At 36.2% G+C, this 17626-nt stretch overlaps 1 protein-coding gene across 7 annotated transcripts in view; it reads left to right on the top strand.

The window, feature by feature from the left end:
- Window positions 1–4681: 4681 nt before the first annotated feature.
- Window positions 4682–17626, top strand: part of ralgapa2 (Ral GTPase activating protein catalytic subunit alpha 2) — a 107265-nt gene continuing 94320 nt past the window's right edge. For all 7 annotated transcript variants that reach the window (XM_014999936.2, XM_014999928.2, XM_088002337.1 and 4 more), the window contains exon 1: window positions 4682–4964. In XM_014999936.2, the coding sequence (XP_014855422.2) occupies window positions 4859–4964 (106 nt within the window). In that variant the 5' untranslated portion in view covers window positions 4682–4858. The remainder of the gene's footprint in view (window positions 4965–17626) is intronic.

The raw sequence follows: 17626 nt of genomic DNA, 5'->3' as shown, positions 1-17626 counted from the left end.
AAAATAAAGGCCTGTAATTACCCCCAACCGAACACACAACCAGACAGCATAAAGCCATAAAATTACAATAAATTATTTTAAAATTTGGCCACAACGAACTATTTCCAGGTGCAGAATTAGAGAGGGAAGTAAACAACCAGGCCCACTGTTGTTAGTGATGGATTATTCTCGGTCAATGCCATCTTGGATAATGAGCAGTAACTTGCAATTCAAGAACAGGGTAGGTTTGCCAAGAAGGAACGGTGATTACAATCAATTAAGAGTGATGACAAAGCATCAACAATAACCCAGCCTAAGTGTGTGCGTGTGTGTGTGTGTGTGTGTGTGTGTGTGTGAGAGAGAGAGAGAGAGAGATAAAGAGCTTGTGTTTTATTCACACATCCTTCCAAACAACCCTGTTTTGTGTAATCAACATCTGTTGTGACAGGCAACCTCCTTCTTTCTCAGAATGGCCCACTTCAGATAATGAGTGTCATACCAAACTGCAGGGCAAAGGCTGATTTTGCTTCTCTCTCCTCCTCCTCGACGGCCTCCGTTCTCACTTCCCTTGGTTCTCTCTCCCATCATCCAACGCATCCATTGTGGAGATCTTGAAAAAGAGAGATAAATGCTCTCACAATATTGTCTGTGCTCAAAATGTGGGGGCGGCGGATGGAATGCAGTATACTTTCTTCCCCGCTTATTGAGGATAGAGACTTTAGTGCAGCTACCTATAAAACACAGGAATCTTGGTTTTCTTTTGAGATTTTGTGTGGCTTCCCTGACAGTTTGTCCAAGTTAATTCTGAACCACTTTCCCTGGCGAATATAACACTTGATGTGCAAGCCACAGACTCAGGGGGAGAAAAAGATGCTTCAAAATAAATTTAAAAATGACCTGTTTCTTTGCATGCATACTAATGGTTTAGGCGCCATCTTCTGGTAAATTTGGTCAATTTGAAACAAACATAGAGGCTCAAACTTTATGCATTTTTAGTTAGCCAAGAATATGTTGTGGTACTAAATCAAAAACAATCAAAAAAATGCATACAGTTTAGTAATTCATTCCACACAGAGTGAAATATGTTAATGTTTCACTGAAGCTGATCTTAATTTATTTTCAGATAAAATGTGAGTCTTAATAACAGCAATAAAAAAGCGTGGTGTTTTAACACAAAAATGCTATGTTATGTCTATGCTGTGGCCTAAAGTGATGGGGAAACTACTGACCTGATCTTTTGTGGGACTTTCTGCTGACAGCAAATGTAACACATACAAGATTATAGCCAAAAATGTCAGCTTGGAAAATTATTGTATCCAAGCATGTTACTGGAAAGCTGAGTGGAAGGAAAAGATGTAGACTAGCCAAAACAGATCATTGCAATCCAAAGCATGGACTGTGGCTGAAGTCAGAGCTACAAGACATTTAACAGCTTCAACACAGAGATTTATCAAGGCCAAGGCTGCAACTGTTGCCTTGCTTGCAATTAGCCACTACTAAACCAGATACATTGAAGTTTTACAGTCAGTCATTATTTGAGGGGCTATTTCATCTGCATGAGCTGATCGACTCATGTCAATTTTTTAAGTTAAAAATCCTTTCTTTAAAAGTTTTATGAAATATTCAAATTTTCTGACAAGCTTTTTTGAAACAATAGTGCATGCACACACTCATTCCCAAGGTTTAGAGAGACCATTTAACCTAACATTCAGGGTTTTGAACTGTGGGAGTAAGGCAGTGAAACCTGGACAGAATGCGTACTAAGAACAATCGGTGGAACTTTATGTCTTAAGGCCTTGATTGGACTCAAACCCAAAGCCTTTGGTTGCAGGGCAGTGCTGCCAACACCTGTGTCACTGCATAGTCTTAAATATATTTCAAATGAAGCTTTGTTGCATTAGGTTATATTCAGAAGCATAGCAACCCAGAAAGAAATGTTCTGTAGGAATAGTTAGAAACAACCCTGAGAGATTATTCTAGTCATGAAATAAAGTCATTTGTACCAAGAACAAAAAGTACATGTTTCACCTTAGCTCCAACAGTCATATTCTGCAAATTGATACTGACAAGTAAAATGATTGCAACTACATTTCAATTCAGAATTGCTGATGCATATTTTCCAGTAATATTACCAAACTTTAGACTTGTCTCAAATTATAAACATTTTTGTCCAGAGCTTCCTGCCTGTAGTGTGGAGCTAATTATGCTTGAGGTTATTTAAATAGGTGATTCAGAATATTTTTCTCATCAAAACCTTAAGTGTTACATGACTAAAAACAGCTGTAGCTTTGGTGCCACGAAGAGTGATTTCATACTGAATGGGAATAAAAGAAAATATAATCACATCTCATTTAATGAGTAAACCCCATTTATGTATTACATGTTGTAATAACGGGTTCACTCAGTGATGCAAATTATTTGCAGTGCATGCAAACTTTTGCATGCATTACAGTTCATTGCATTATAGGTATAATGCTAGGATTAAAGTATTTTACTATAGGTGGTATGATTCCAATCTAATTTAGTAGTATTTTTTTAACTAATCAACCTGGACAACATTTAGGACAATTTGTTTTGTGTCTTAAAACCACCAAACATTTGGTAGTATGTTTTCCCTGTTATTCACATGACAAAATATATTAGCTGGGGTTCTACTGACAGCGGTAATTATTACAGTGAAATGTGTCTCCTAAAACCCAGAGGAAGTCTTGAAACAACCTATTAAACCCTGTTTTGGTAGCATTTTGAGACACATTATGAAGATAAAGAAACCTATAACACTTATAAACTTCCTATTAAAAGTTATTTGGTTTGTCCAATTATGTCAGCAATCTAAATAACTTAGGCCAATGTCAAATCCAATTAACTTGGTGTACTGTCTCCTTTTGGTTGCAAAATATGCTTTTCTTATACTTATTTTTGTATTCCAACTTTACATGCATTTTTTTGTCCTGGTTAAATCCAGCCTTGAATTCTTTTCTTAACCTTTTGAGTTTTTTCCTAATTGTTTTAAGCCATTATTCAACATTCGTTTCTCTGAAGAACATTGTTATGTTTTACGCATTATTTTTTTCTCTCTCCTTTGTATTTGATCTGTCAATTTTCTAACTTTCAGAACACAACAAACAAGCCCTAAATTAGCCTGTCTAAGTTCAACAAGGATAATCATAAAAGCAATTCAACATCATTTTTGTTTGTGAAATGATGGTAAATTGATTAATTGAATTCATTCAGAACTGAAGCACTGAGCAGAAATGATGATTTTCTGACGTGAATTGTGGGATGTTTTCCATTTCTTTTTGCTCTTAGACATCATCCTGTATGCATAACAGGAGTCTATTGTAGGTGGGCTAAAATATATATGAAGAATTGACCAAACTGCCTTCATATTTACATGTGTTATAAAATCACAGCCATAAAAAAATCATTTTTTTAAGGGAGAAAACAATTCAAATCAGCCTGCCCCTGTGTGAAAAAGTAATTGCTCCCATTCTTAAATAATGAATAAACGCTGATTAAGCTACGTTTTTTATAAAGGTGAGTTCACATTCACTAGTCCAACCAAGGCCTAATTATTACCTGACCTGCAGATATAATAATAATAAAAAAAATAAAAAATAAAAATAATAATAATAATAATAATAATAATAATAATAATAATAATAATAATAATAATAATAATAATAATAATAACTTTATTTTTGAACACTTTCAAATAAAGTGCTGAACCCTTAGAAGAAAACATAAAATAAAAACAGATTAAAACAATACCATTTAAAAACAGATAAAACACAAAGGAACACCAATAACAACCAGTAAGATTTTAGGCAGCTACATCCATCAGTCCAGAAAAGGTTACAAAATGATTAGGCTGCGTTCATACTGCAGCCAGAAGTGACCCAATTCTGATTTTTTATTTTTTATTTTTTTGATCTAATGCAACTTATATCTGATCTTTTCATGACAGTCTGAACAACACAGGAAGACTACATGCAACCAAAGTCAGAACTGGAGAAAACGAGAAAACATACAGCAATGGCAAATCTAAAACCCTTTTGATAATCCTGAGTTTGGCTGAATTAAAAAAAAAAAAAACTTCTGCAAATGAGAGTGTTCTTGGCACCCTTGTTCAAAGTATTGTTTCGTTGTGATGTTAGACATTCACCGCAAGTTTTGCATTGCATATCACTAGGGCAGCACGGATATTAATTATTTTTTAGCATTTTTTTGTATAATACAGCATACATGTCACTTTAATGATAAATGTCCAAAATCTACTTGCCTTGGTCTCGTGTTCTTTATATTTCAAAACTCTGAAAATGTATAACAGGACTATTGAATTTATTATATGTTGTTGATTTCTGAGGATAAAATGCAAAAGCATACACCAGAGGGCGCTTGTGAGCTATGACAAACGCGAGTCCTTTTTTAAATAAGCTACTTGAGGAACTTATTGTCTTTGCATACTTTTAAATATTTATAGATTTTTATTTATTCTTAATTCATTTTGCAACACGCTTTTATCTTTCGCGTTCTGAAAGCTTTTGAATCGAGCGGTATCATAATCCAGTAGTTTATTTCTAAACCAGAAAGCAAAATTTCGGGTTATTTTGAATACACTGGAAGTGCAAGGTGGAACTGCTTAAAAAAGGATATGTTCAAATGACCTAACCAGTCCCTTCTGTCGGCTGTGCTTCCGTATTTACACACCCACACACACACACACACGCACGCAGGACAGGGCTCACTAGCGGCGGTCGGGTGAATGTTTACCGAACAAGCATAGAGTGGTGGTGCGGAAAGTGACAGTCACACTGGAGCCTTGGTGTATGGTGAAACACAGGTGATTTCTGCTTCCACGGTTGCATTTTACAGCGGAATGTTCACTCGAAGGGGGCATGGGGACGTCAAGAAATCTACACAGAAAGTTCTGGACCCAAAGAAGGATGTTTTGACCCGACTGAAGCACCTGCGGGCGCTGATAGGTGAGTGAAAAGTCACCGGCGGTGGTTCCTGGATGCTGCATCGTCGAGGCTTAGCTGCAGGAGCTAACGTCAAACACGGTATCTGGTTAGCTGTCTGCCTGTCTGAGCGGCTACTAATTAGAGCTACCTGACGACTAAGACACGCATTATCGGCGTGGAAATAAAAAAAACACACTGGGCTGTTGAAATGCGCTCTTACTAATGTTTGCATTTTTAGATTTCACAAGGCTTTCTTAAAAACAACAACAGCAACAACAAGTCTCAATGTGATGCGGATGGAAGCTAGCTAATATGAGCTAGCTTCCTGGCTGCTAACTAGCCAGCCAATATTGCTAGCTGATGTTGCCGAGCATCAATATACATTATCACCGCCAGTCTTTATTATATATTCCTGAGTCATTGTTACTCTTAAAAATAAATAAATAAACCAATGAATGAATATAAAATCAGTCATTTAAAAATAAACCTTGAATGTAAGAAAGCAGATCTTCTAGACTATGGGGTTTGAATTCCCTATACTCTATATCATTATTTGAAAAATAATGCGTGACGTACACGTTTATCACATTGGTTCGATCTGTTTATTAACAAGGAAGTGCAGGTTTTATGACATAATAGTCGCTATTGTGCTCTCCTTGTCCTACAATATAATCATTTAAAGAGACAAGGTTTTATCTGTTGTTGCCACACTTGTTCAAAGTATTGTTTTTTTTTTTTAAATCTATTTTCACCCTGCTGCATTGTTGAATACAGTAAACCTTAATATATACAATTATATTAAAATTCAAAACTATTTAATTTATCCCAAAAGGGGGTTAAATGTTGTCATAACTCACATTATTGAAGTATGGCCAGAGTGGCTCATGATGCTGTAGGTAGGAAAGATCTCCAGTAGCAGTCAATCTTGCAACAAATCTGAAGTGGTCTCTGACTGAAGACTGTTGCTGCATCACTCTTGACTGCCATGACATGCTAACGGCACAACATCCAGGCAGCAGAGACGATATTACACGCCAACATGTCCTGGATGACGGCATCAGTTGTTGGCAATCACTGCTAATCCACCTCATTTGCTTTTGCTGATCCACTTTAAATCTCTGTCTGGCCGCATGGCTAGAATGCTAAACATTTGCAGTCAGGAATATGATCCTTGCTCGTTGTGATCAATGTGAGAGATGGTTTGATCTTCTTCACCACTAATACCAGCTTGGACCACTGATATGTCAATGCTTTTGTGTTGTTTACACCAAATTCTGCCCCTACCATCTAAATGCTGTTGAAATCGAGACCAATTACAGCAGACAATGCTTTTCCTATCTTTTATTGTCTAATTTTGGGAAGCATGCATGAATCAGCCCTAGTTTCCTGTGCTTAGCTGACAGGAGAGGCACCTGGTGTGGTGTTTTGTTGCTTCTACTTCACGTTGTGTGTTGAGAGATGTTGTAATACGTCTTGTTTGGGTATTTGAGTTACTGTTTCCTTTTGATCATCTCAGACCGGTCTACTTGTTTTCATGTGAACTCGGACACCAAAAAATAATTATGCCCAGTAAGAATACGCTCTTACTGGGCATGTTCTTGTTTTCGGTTCACTCTGTAAATTATTATAATGTTTTTTCCCTAACATTGCTTTTGCATTTTTATATATAGACTAAGCAAATGAAAGTTTCAGAATAAAACATCCACTTAATTTTGTAGTTTTACAATTACTGTATAGTATAACTTATTTACACTGCTCTCTATAGTAGTATCATTGTGAGCATAACATAAGATGTTAATATATTTTTAATTGATCAGAATTTCTGCTTGTTTAGCAAGTCTGCAGTCATTTTTAGCAGAGATGTTCTTGTGGCTCACAGACTGCTAAAATATCTCCAAACAGACAAATTAGTCTTTCTTTAATATATGGTACATATTACACATTATCCCTGTTAATGCAGCGAAAGATAAGAATAGTGGCACTCTAAACTGCTAAACTGTAGGAGCTGCATAGTGAGAGTATTTTAGCAGTTTTAAATAATAACCTTTTAAAATTTTTTGTAAATCTCTGTGGCCAAAATGATGGGGACTTGTTGATGATAACATGTAGTCTTATTTATACTGGGCTTATAGTGTCAGCACCAACCTTGCTGCTGATTTTTGGGGAACAACATCTTGGTCTTATTCTTTGGCCAGCAAACATACTTCTTAACAAAACTGGCAAAATTCACTGTCCTACAGCATAAGTCAATATATGAACATTGTACAAAAAAAAAATCAATGTTATTGTTGTGGACCATATAAAGAAAAATACACTATCTTGCATAATATTCATAAATAATCTTATTGTATCACAGCAGAATGTACTGCTGCATAATTATTTTATGTATCATGTGGCTGTAAATGGGAATTCTAAATATTAAACAGACTTGTTGGAAGAGCGTAAATATGGTATTAATTCCTGAATTAAGTGTTTCATTGAAGAACACGTAGAAGTGTTAATATTAAAAGTTCTAACTTAAAGTTTTTATGTGTTGTATATCCACAGCACATTTAATGTTGTGGATATACAATTTTGTTTTTAAAATGTAATTAATACACTCACGGTACAAATAATTTTTTTTTTTACACATCCTGGTGAAAAAAGAGTAATTTGCTGGAGGATAATGTGCATTTGAGATGTTTGGGGTTGGAACATTTGTTGACGTACACATGTTTAATTGTGACCTTCACATGGGGACATGTCCTCTGTTTCATTGATTTCTTGTACAGTGGAACAACAGTGACAGCCATTTTTTGCTTTATGGTGCTTTAGAAACTTGGATTAAACTTTGGAAAAGTTAACTTAATGGGACTTGTCAGCTACAGGAGCATAAACACAGACAATGTCAAGACTAGTGCGAATGACGTGAAGGTCTACACAGATTGCTGCTTGTCCCCAAGTGTTTTTCTTTCCCTCCATGTGCGGCTAAAGATAAAGCTGGTGTGTTTTTCCAGCTGATGACGGTACATGCTGATGGGTCCCAAACTTGCTGATTTGACTATGCTTTCAGCTAAGGAAGGATTTCCTCCTGTTCATGTTGGATCCTGTGTGGCCAGGAAGTGGTGATTAGAGATGGGGTGTTATGGAGGAGAGGACAGGGACTTGGAAAGGAAGAGTGAAGGACAGAAAAAAAAACAAAAAAAAACAGCTGTCCTTTTATTTCTAGAAGTTTTATCTTTTTAAGATAATTCTGTTCATTATACTGATTTTAAAAAAAGAGCATTTGTACTTAAGCAAGCCCAATTCATTTTTGATTGTTAGATGCAAGCGTTGCCATTCCTAAAACAATTTCAAAGCAGTGTCGATAACAAGTATTAGTTACATGTTTATTTAAATTTTATTCTAAAAATGGCATGTCGATTTTTTTTTTTATGGCCTTATCATAAATCAATGGAGACATCTTTGTGTTACAGTAGTCTGACCATTCCTATAATTGCAGACCAACATTTTTTATGTTTCCGCTGGTATTTTGATGAGTTCTGTGTCTGTGAGCAACCCTAATTTTCTCCACCGAATGTTATTCATATTCAAGTCTGGGTTCTGACTGGACAGCTTCAAAAATGTTTGTGATTTCCAGTCAGATGAAACTTCTTGGTAAAAGGGAAAGATTTTCACATCTAAATCTGCCAGTAGCATGGACAATTTTGGACTTTATTTTATATGATTGTGTCTTGGGTTTGAAGTTTTTTCCACAATGTTTTTATTGACTAGACATGTTTTTAAAATTTGCCCCTCTCTTCAGGAAGGGGAAGTTGTTGTAGCTTTGTTTCAGCCAGCAAACCAGCAGTGTGCAGCAACCCATTTAGGAAGGCAATGCGCCTTTACTTGCATATTTCATTCAGTAACAGATAGTTCTGGTTACTCCATCACTTTCTCTGGCATCTCAATATAAGGACTTAAAACTTTAAAATATTAGATGTTGGAAACTGTAACTTTAAAACTTGAGTAAATGTCGACATCAGTTACTGGCCTGTGAGTAGAGATGATTCATGCTAACCTCTTTAACCTGCTGCGTCACTGACTTCGAAAATTCTACAAACATGTCTTTTATAGACAACATGAATAAAGCAGAAGCTGCCACTGTTGTAAAATACCATTACTTACTGCTAAAGTTACTGTTAAAGCTTCTGTTAAGCTGTAAATGTGCTGTGTCTGCGTTTGAAAGCTTTGTAACAGTTCCCAGTTATTTCTTAATCAAGAAATCAGACTGTAGTATCCACGGGCCAGGCTATTTTCAGATTGTTTTTGCTCACTGAACGGATCTGTGGGATACTGTGTGAAAGCTGCTGCATGTTAATTCGTCGGTCATGCCTGGCTGCTTTTGGCTGAGGTTGTTAATTACAGCAGGCCAACCAACCACCTGATCGCTCACTGCTCCACTCACTGGTGGCACACAGGGGGCTTTTCCTGCGTATTCTTTCCAGTTCCTTTTCTGTGGTGGTTGCTCTCCTCCTTGGTCCAAACCTGCTCTTTATTCCATGATGCCTGGCCGGGTCCAGTTTGTTGCAAAAAGAGAACTTTAAAGGAAGGTTTAAGAAGTGGTGGAAAATCATTTCAGTAAATACTTGTGAGGGAGGATATTTCTTTTTTCCCCCCCCCCACCTCTGGTTTGACTAAAACCAGAAGTGGCTTCTTTTGCTGGTGTAAACAAGCTCAGGTAGCATCTGATGCTGAACTGCTGATGGGATCAACAATGCACGTGTACCAAGTGTTACTAGTGATAACGGGTGTGTTGTAGTTTAAGTTTGCACTCTCATTTTAACTTGTATTATAGATGACTCTGATCTGCATTTTAATTACAGAAAGTAAATGACGTGTCTGATACCTTACCTTCCTTTATTGTGGGCTTTGAGTGTTGTTGGGGTCAATTGAAAGTGCTGTTGTTATTAGAGGAAATCAAAAGCTGAAGCACCAAGAGAAGCCATGACTACAAAACTAGAAGGGCCCTCGAGAAGGTCCTCTCTCTGTGAGGCTGAGGTAAACGCTTCATCACTCAGCTTCTAATTCTCCCCTTTTTGTTAAACACTTAATTTAGGCTTACAGGCAGCGATAGCTCTTATCTTTTATCTGGCACAATATAGGTGTAACATCAACACCTTAATGGTATGTCACTTTAACACTTAGCAAATATTAGAGGGTTCTTTAAAACATTTTTGTGATCATTTCAGTTTTGTTCCCTATATGTATGTTATTAAGCTGTACAAGTGGTAAAGTGTTTTTTTTTTTTTTTTCTTAATTCTGGCAGGAGAATACACTCAGTCTCTCGTATTGTAACAAGAAGATTAAAAGCAGAAAAGCTGCACTTTATAGATGTTCTGATCATGAACTTTAAGGCAAGTTTCAAGTTTGATACAGATTTTAGTTGACTGATTTCAGCCAGTAAATTTTTTCAGGTTATGGGATAGAGGTATTTATAATTAAAACTCAACAAAAAAAATACATCATAGCATAGTAATACACCTTAATAACTTTATTTTTTTGTGCACAAACAAATTCAATTTTACAGCAAAAAAAGCAGCTATCTTACTTAGTATTTGTGAGGAAAAAGCTCTAATTTGTTGTTTGTTAGACAATTATGTTTTTTATTGTAGCTATGAGCTTTTCATGATAGGTTGTTCATTTTATATTTGAACCTGAGAGAGAGCAGTCACTGTTAAACAGCTCCGCAGTTAAACAGTTTCTCTAATATTTCAAAGACAAAATAATTACAATGTTGACATTATAAACTGATTCCAAAATCAAACAGCAGTGATTTGTATGTTTACTGTTGCAAGCGTCACAAACACACTTTCTGCTTGTAGACCATTTAATTTAGCAGAGATTATGAAAAGACTTCAAACATTTCCGAAGTCAGCTTGTTCCATTACAAGTTTAATTTGGCTCTTGAGGAGGATAAAGTGGAGTGACTTGTCGGTGATACATTCACCTTACTGATAACTCCTGTCAACTGTCTATTAGATTCCTGAATGAAAAGCTTCTTTTACACAACCTTCATATAACTTTTATTTTTAACTTCCTTAATTATATTGAAGTTGACTAATTGAATATTCTCATGTAACTTCAGCATCTAAGGGTGGATTCACACCAAATCTGTTTTGTCTGGTTTAATCAAAGTCTAGTTTGTTTGCCTAGAAAAGTTCAGTTCGTTTGGGGATGTGGGAATGCTCAATCAGGCTGATGTGGACCAAAAAGGTGAACTCTGGTCTGGCTACAAACATAGGTCTCAGTTTGGTTCAAGTGAACTCTGGTGTGGTTCGAATGCATATGTGGATACAAGCAGACCAGAGAGTGCTCCATAAGCAGGAAGCGGGTTATACCGCAGGGCATTCTGGGTAAATGCAACCAAATCAAATGTGCAAGTCTAGTTTTAGTGGGAGAAATTCCTGGGGGTTTTGGGAAGTTCTTTTCAGTATCTTCTTCAAAGGTTTTTGTGTTGTTTCCTTTATGGTGGTTCTTGGTGCAGCGCCACCACAGGCAAGGAGGTAAATAGGTTTTTTTTAAATGGTTTGGTCTGTTTGACAGTGTGGTGTGAAAGAGAACCGCAACTGCTGAAGCGACAAATGTTGCAATTTTGGCCCCCGGTCAACCCAAGTGAACTGGACTGTCAGGTTTGAAAATCGTATAATGTTGTTTTCAGTTTGACCTGGTCGTAGATGTAAATGATGTATGAACTTGTTTAAAAAAAAGAAAAAAAAAGCAGTTTCTAATCGGTCAATATCTGATTGACTTAGTTGCGAGATGCTTAGAGGCTGGATTAAAATTAAAATGATCAGTTTGTATTCTATGAAATCTAAAAAAAATTAATATAAGGATATTTACTTTATCCTCCTAGAAGCTTGAATACAAAGCTGTTAATTAAATGTAGGCTGGTTTATATATGTTTTCGAATTGATCCTAGATGAAAACAAAACATTACTCTTATTTCAGATTTGTCCTAATCCTCACTATGATACTTCTATGAGAAAGATGAAGTTAAAGACTGATACTTAACCCTTTCAAACATTTTGATTCAATATGTTCCTAATGATATGACAATTCGTGCTGGTGCAAAAAAAAAAACAACTTCATGTCATTGACTATGTTTTATTTAATAGATTTGTTAAGAAACTATTCAGCAAGTGAAGTGAAAAAGCAGAAGTGGGAAAAAATAAATAGCTTCACTGTGGAAGCAATGGTGGTATTGTTAAGATAAGCCTTTAGCAACACAAAGAAGTCCTGTCCTGCAATCCCTCAGTCATTAGCATAGCAAATTTAGACATGGAAATGCATGGAGGCTGGGTAAGTCACATCAAGAGTCGCTGGTGCAGGACCAGTTCCCTACAATGTGACTGGACTGCTCCTACTGGTGTTTTTTGGTGACTGGAGAGCATTTATACCAGAGCAAAAACAGTCAGAGCTGCAACTGTCTGGTTAGTAAGTTGAAATCTAGTAACCTCAGATTGGCAGAAAGCTCATTGTCAGTGACTGCTTGACAAGTTATCTTTGAAAAGTCAGTCAGTTTATGTGGATTAAAGAAAATTCATAATAAGTACAGATTGTCACACTAAGCATTTTTCCAAGCAAGAATTAAGTTATGTGCTATAAAACCATTAAAATAATGGCATTTTTATTATAAGAGTATGCAAACGAGTGACTTCAACTGCATCTATCCCCAGACCTATCTCTGGCCTTGTTTTTACTTTTTTTCACTCTGAGGTATTGTTGCCATGTCATGTGTTTTCCAGCTTTGGCAAAACACCAGAACTCAAATATGACACAAATCATGTGGTTCTGAATGAATGGCTTATTTTTTCTCTCGACTAGCCAGCTGCAGATATTAAAACACCTTTTTTCCTGTCGCTTCCAAGTGTATGATGTCTGTAATGTCCAGTGGAAAACCCGTTTGCTTAGTTGCACTACCTATATTGTTTCAGAATAATCAAACAACCAAGACCTGTGGTTTGCTGTGGCAGCAGATGCTATCAGGGCTGGATCATGGAGTGGGTTTATATTTACGTTGCAGATCTAAGTGGTCAAATTCCTGTTAACCTTTAGAGGATTTAAAGCCATACAAAAATAAACACTTAGCTTTTTTGTACTTAACATGATATGGAGCCAGTTTTAGGTTGGCAAATGAAGTCTGAAACTGGTCCTATGATAATTATGACACTGCAATGCTCTGAATAATGTTGCTTGAAATGACAGAGTGAAAGTTGCCAGGTCTTCTATGATCAACTGCTGAGATATGCCCATTTGTGAAGAGCGCTGCTGTGACAATTTCACACTGGGCTCTGTGCAGCCCTTTAGATCCCAATCTGTTACACAGCTAGACATTGACCACAATTCAAGACACACCCAGACAGAGCTTGGCACAGTTGTATCATAATGAAATTACATGCACCACGAGCAAAGTGAAACATTCTTGACTACCAGCATTTTGCAGGAAATGCTTCTGATAATTGTTATTACAGATTCATTGATCAGAGGTTTTGAGGCTTATTTTCATTGTTGTAAAGTTCTGAAATACTGAAAATGATTTTTAGCAGCTTTCAGTTTCTCTTGAGGAGCTAAAAAATAAGTACTTTTTTTTATATATATTTTGAATTTGTCAGTAGCTTAACCATCTTTACAAAATAGGCGTGTATAAATGAAAAAAAAAAACAAACATTTTCAGAACAACCCAGTGTTGGAGCTTTTTCTCAGTGCCTTGTGCAAAAGCTACAACTATAAAGACTTCCAGTTTGACACATGTATCTATAGAAATAAAATCCATCTGAAAAATTACAACATATTTTATTTAGTCCTGTCTCTATCTGTTACAAGACAGATTATAGCTAAGCTAGGTGTTCTCTTGTCTACTTTTTCCAAACAGGGAAGTTATACTTTTATGTAGTACTTTTTAAATAGATATTACATTTTTTAACACTAATTGGTTTTGTGCTACTTAAGGAAGTTGCAGTTTTAGTCATAATGAAATTAATGATGTTTGTATGCTCTTTGTTTGAAAGAAGCCTCTTTTCCAAAAGCATCAAAAACGCCATTGAATATTTTTAATAATATTGATATCGAGTTTGTAATTTTATTGGCATGATAACCCTACTTCAAACACATTTGAAAGGAATGGCATAGTTGAAATGGCGTGACAGCAAGATTTCCGAAAGGTTGTGCAGATTCTTATTATTTGCCAAAATCTCACCCTGTTTAAAAAAAAAAGGCCATTTACATGAATGAGAATACGGTTTCCTTTTGAGCTTAACCCACCACCATTCAATCTTGTGTAAAATTGTCCAGCTGTTCACCAGCAGATCTGTCACTGTAGCTCAGCATAATACAAAATATCATCCCTAAAGGTTTGGAATATTTCATCATGATCATACAAGCGTTTGACACTAGATCGATTTCAGTACTTATTTCATATCTTTCCAGGCCACTGAGTTGGGTAAATTGGATAATTTTGTATGCATGTGAGCTACATAAAAGATTGGACTTTCTTTTTTTATATGCAAAATACATCTACAATATGCAATGAGAAAAACCCATCACTTTCAACTTATCTTTGACTAGAGGTTATTTTATTTCTTCCAGGGAAGTGTTTGCTTCTCTTCATTATTTCACTCTGTGAGTCGTACCCTTCAGGTGTTCTTCACTGGGGTCCTTAAAGAGTACTGTTTTTTTTTTTCTTCCTGAAGATGCTGCCAAAAAAACACATCACTCTTTTCTCCCTTATATTCTTTCTGGCACAAATATAGGGCACCTGCAGTGTTAGTTACCCAGCGCTGATGCAAATGAGCTTGTCTAATCAAAGACTTGATTGGGCTGGTTTTGTGTATGACCTGGCATATTAATGACTTTGCCTCAAGTGGTGTAATGGATGGCATATATTGGACTTTTCCCAGAGGATCAAATCTGATTCCAGCTCTGCTTCCACGGTAAAGATGTATTTGATGTGTTGTGTGCTGATTAAGTTTGAATAAAGGTTGGTGGGCAGAGTAGGATGATGTTTAAATGTTTAAACTTGCCACAGGCTTTAGTTGGCTAAATGACCTTCACCTACTTGTTTACTCAGCAAGCACTTAGAGTGCACACAGTAGTGTCACACAGATCTGGTTAGCTGAGCTTAAAACAACAACAAAAGGCACACCAACTGTTCATGTGGAACTCCAGTAATAGTTTAAACTCAGCCTTTCCCTGGTTTACTCATGTGAAACTCTTATGAACTGAACGTATGCTTCAAAAAACGGAGTTTATTTGTGATGAAGATGAGACCAACAAGCTGAACCATCTTTAAGTCATAGTGAACTGCTAACATCTGCTTCTTTAGAGCATTACAAAAGGATACAGTGGTTTTGTGCCCTGCGAAATAAATGTCCACTTTGGTCACACATTATCATTTTCCAGCTGGTCGTCTGATGTGGACGTAGAAGAGCTAATATTCTCTGGTGGTTAACAGGAAATGTATCACAATGGAAAACCCTCTCATCTGACCCAAACTGGTTTATTGCTGGAGTTTTTAGCTTGAGCACACGTATCAAAGATTGTAGGTCACTAAATCATTACGTTATCAGCATCAGCAGTTCTCAAGACTGCTCAGGCAGCATTTAGTTCTTAATAAAAAGGTTGAAAGTAACACCTCACAGAGTTGCCTTTTTTACTGCATTGCTAAGTAATCAAGGTTATATTAGTGGTTCCCTTTCACAATTAAACACCTTTCTTTCTTTATAGTATAAACTTCACAAGAAGAAATCTAAAATCAAATGGTGTCCCTTCAGGTCTGCAGAATTACTTTGTGTGTTTTGAATTATTGGCATTTTTAAAATCTGTGATATTGGGAGTTTTTACCAAGGATCACCTTATATTTAATACCACATATATTTCTTAAATATTTTGAATATAATATGGCATAATTTACTGTAAAAACCCCCCAGAATATCAAAACTTTTCAGAACACTCATTAATCAGCTGTTATTAAAAATTATTGGTTAATCTTTAATGTGAATTTATGTATTTTGTCAAAATACATAAATTTTGACAATGTATGTATTTTGTCAAAATTACATAATTTTGACAAAAATTGATGTAATTTTTGTCAAATTACATAATTTGACAAAAATTATGTCAAATTATGAAATGGAGTTCCATTTGAACTCCATTTCAAGAGTTCAAATGGATATTTGACTTGATATTGTGTATTCAAATCCTCAAACCCTAACCTCTCGTGATTGGGACCAAAAAGCTTTTCACCAGAAGGTATTTAGCTCCATGTGAGCAGCTCCTAATTTCAGCCACGCTCTAAAATATTCTTTCTGTTAGCAACAGCTTCTTTTTTTGGTGGAACAGCCTCTCAGTTCTTCTCAGGTCATGCAAAATTGTAAAACAGTAACACAATTGAAAGTGCAAAATTAGTGATTAATGCCTATGATTAACTTATGATTTGCAGTGGAGATGAGAATAAAAACTGACAAAATGTATATTGGGGCTTGTAGTAAATGACTACGTTGTAGAAACTTTAGTTGATGTGTCTATCAGCATCTGTCTACGGTGGACTCTTACCTATTCATGGATCAGTAGTTTTCTATGAAATGTGATTCCAAATTATTTGGTGAAAATCTGACTATTGACATATTCTTCATTGGGCATACAAAAGAAAATTCATCTTGGCAACCAACCTAGTCATTTTCCTTGGTGCTGATTGGCTGTATCCCCATAGATAAGGAACACCGTGGATATTAGCATCTAGTACCAGAATGGTTTTCACAGTGTGTATTGATGCATATGAAGATATATTTGGTGATTGTAGATGGTTGTAAACATTTTTAGAGGTAGGATCTTTCAGGTATGTTAGTAATTCCTTGGAGGTCTGTGGTTTGTAACCACCATGAATATCACAACTTCCCTTTAGTGGTATAACACAAAAAGTATGCTCTGAGTTTGCTTGGGCTGTTGTTACTTTCATCTCGATTTTTAAAAGCTTCGAAATGGTAGAATTATGTTTGTTTCTTTTTGTGTGTTTGGAAAATGAAGCCAAACTTACAGTGTATTTCATTTTGTATTTAGGTCAAGGTCTCCGCCTCTCTTAAAAGCTCTTTTTTCTGGTGTTTTTCCCAGCTACTTTTTACACAAGCCCTCTTGTCTTAAACAAGGGAGTTTTAGCAGATGAAGAAGTGTCATTTGAGGAAAACGGTTACTTTGTTGGGCTCAGAGGATATAGTGTCATCCTCAGCATTCCCAGGCTCAGGGAACAGCTTCTGTATCGTTCAGTCCTTATGCTGAGGACACCTGAGAAGTCTGTTCTGGGCAGTGAATGAATCTCTGTGGCTACTTGTACAACTCGACCAAAATAGCATTCTGAAAAAGCAAACCCTACAGGTATAAGGTTGAGAAATCTCCACCATCTTTGTTCATAGTGAAACTCATTACTAGCATAATAGGCAGCAGTAATAGAGGTATAAAACTTTTAGTGAAAATCCATTACCAGTTCCAGCTGCCACAGCTCTAGGTGGCATGGACTGACAATTTCCACAGTGCTGGACGTTCTGTCTCCGAGATTACGCTTCTTGGATACTGATTGTAAAGTGTCCGCTTAGTTGAGCAACCTTCAAACTTAATAATGCAGATAGAAGGCTTGATGTCCTTTATATTTACTGATATTTCACAACGAAAGA

Source organism: Poecilia mexicana, unplaced genomic scaffold, assembly GCF_051168715.1.
Source record: "Poecilia mexicana isolate PSO_F unplaced genomic scaffold, ASM5116871v1 scaffold_22, whole genome shotgun sequence".
Taxonomy (NCBI): domain Eukaryota; kingdom Metazoa; phylum Chordata; class Actinopteri; order Cyprinodontiformes; family Poeciliidae; genus Poecilia; species Poecilia mexicana.
The sequence above is the reverse complement of the archived record's forward strand: the minus strand, read 5'-3'. Positions and strand labels throughout refer to the sequence as shown.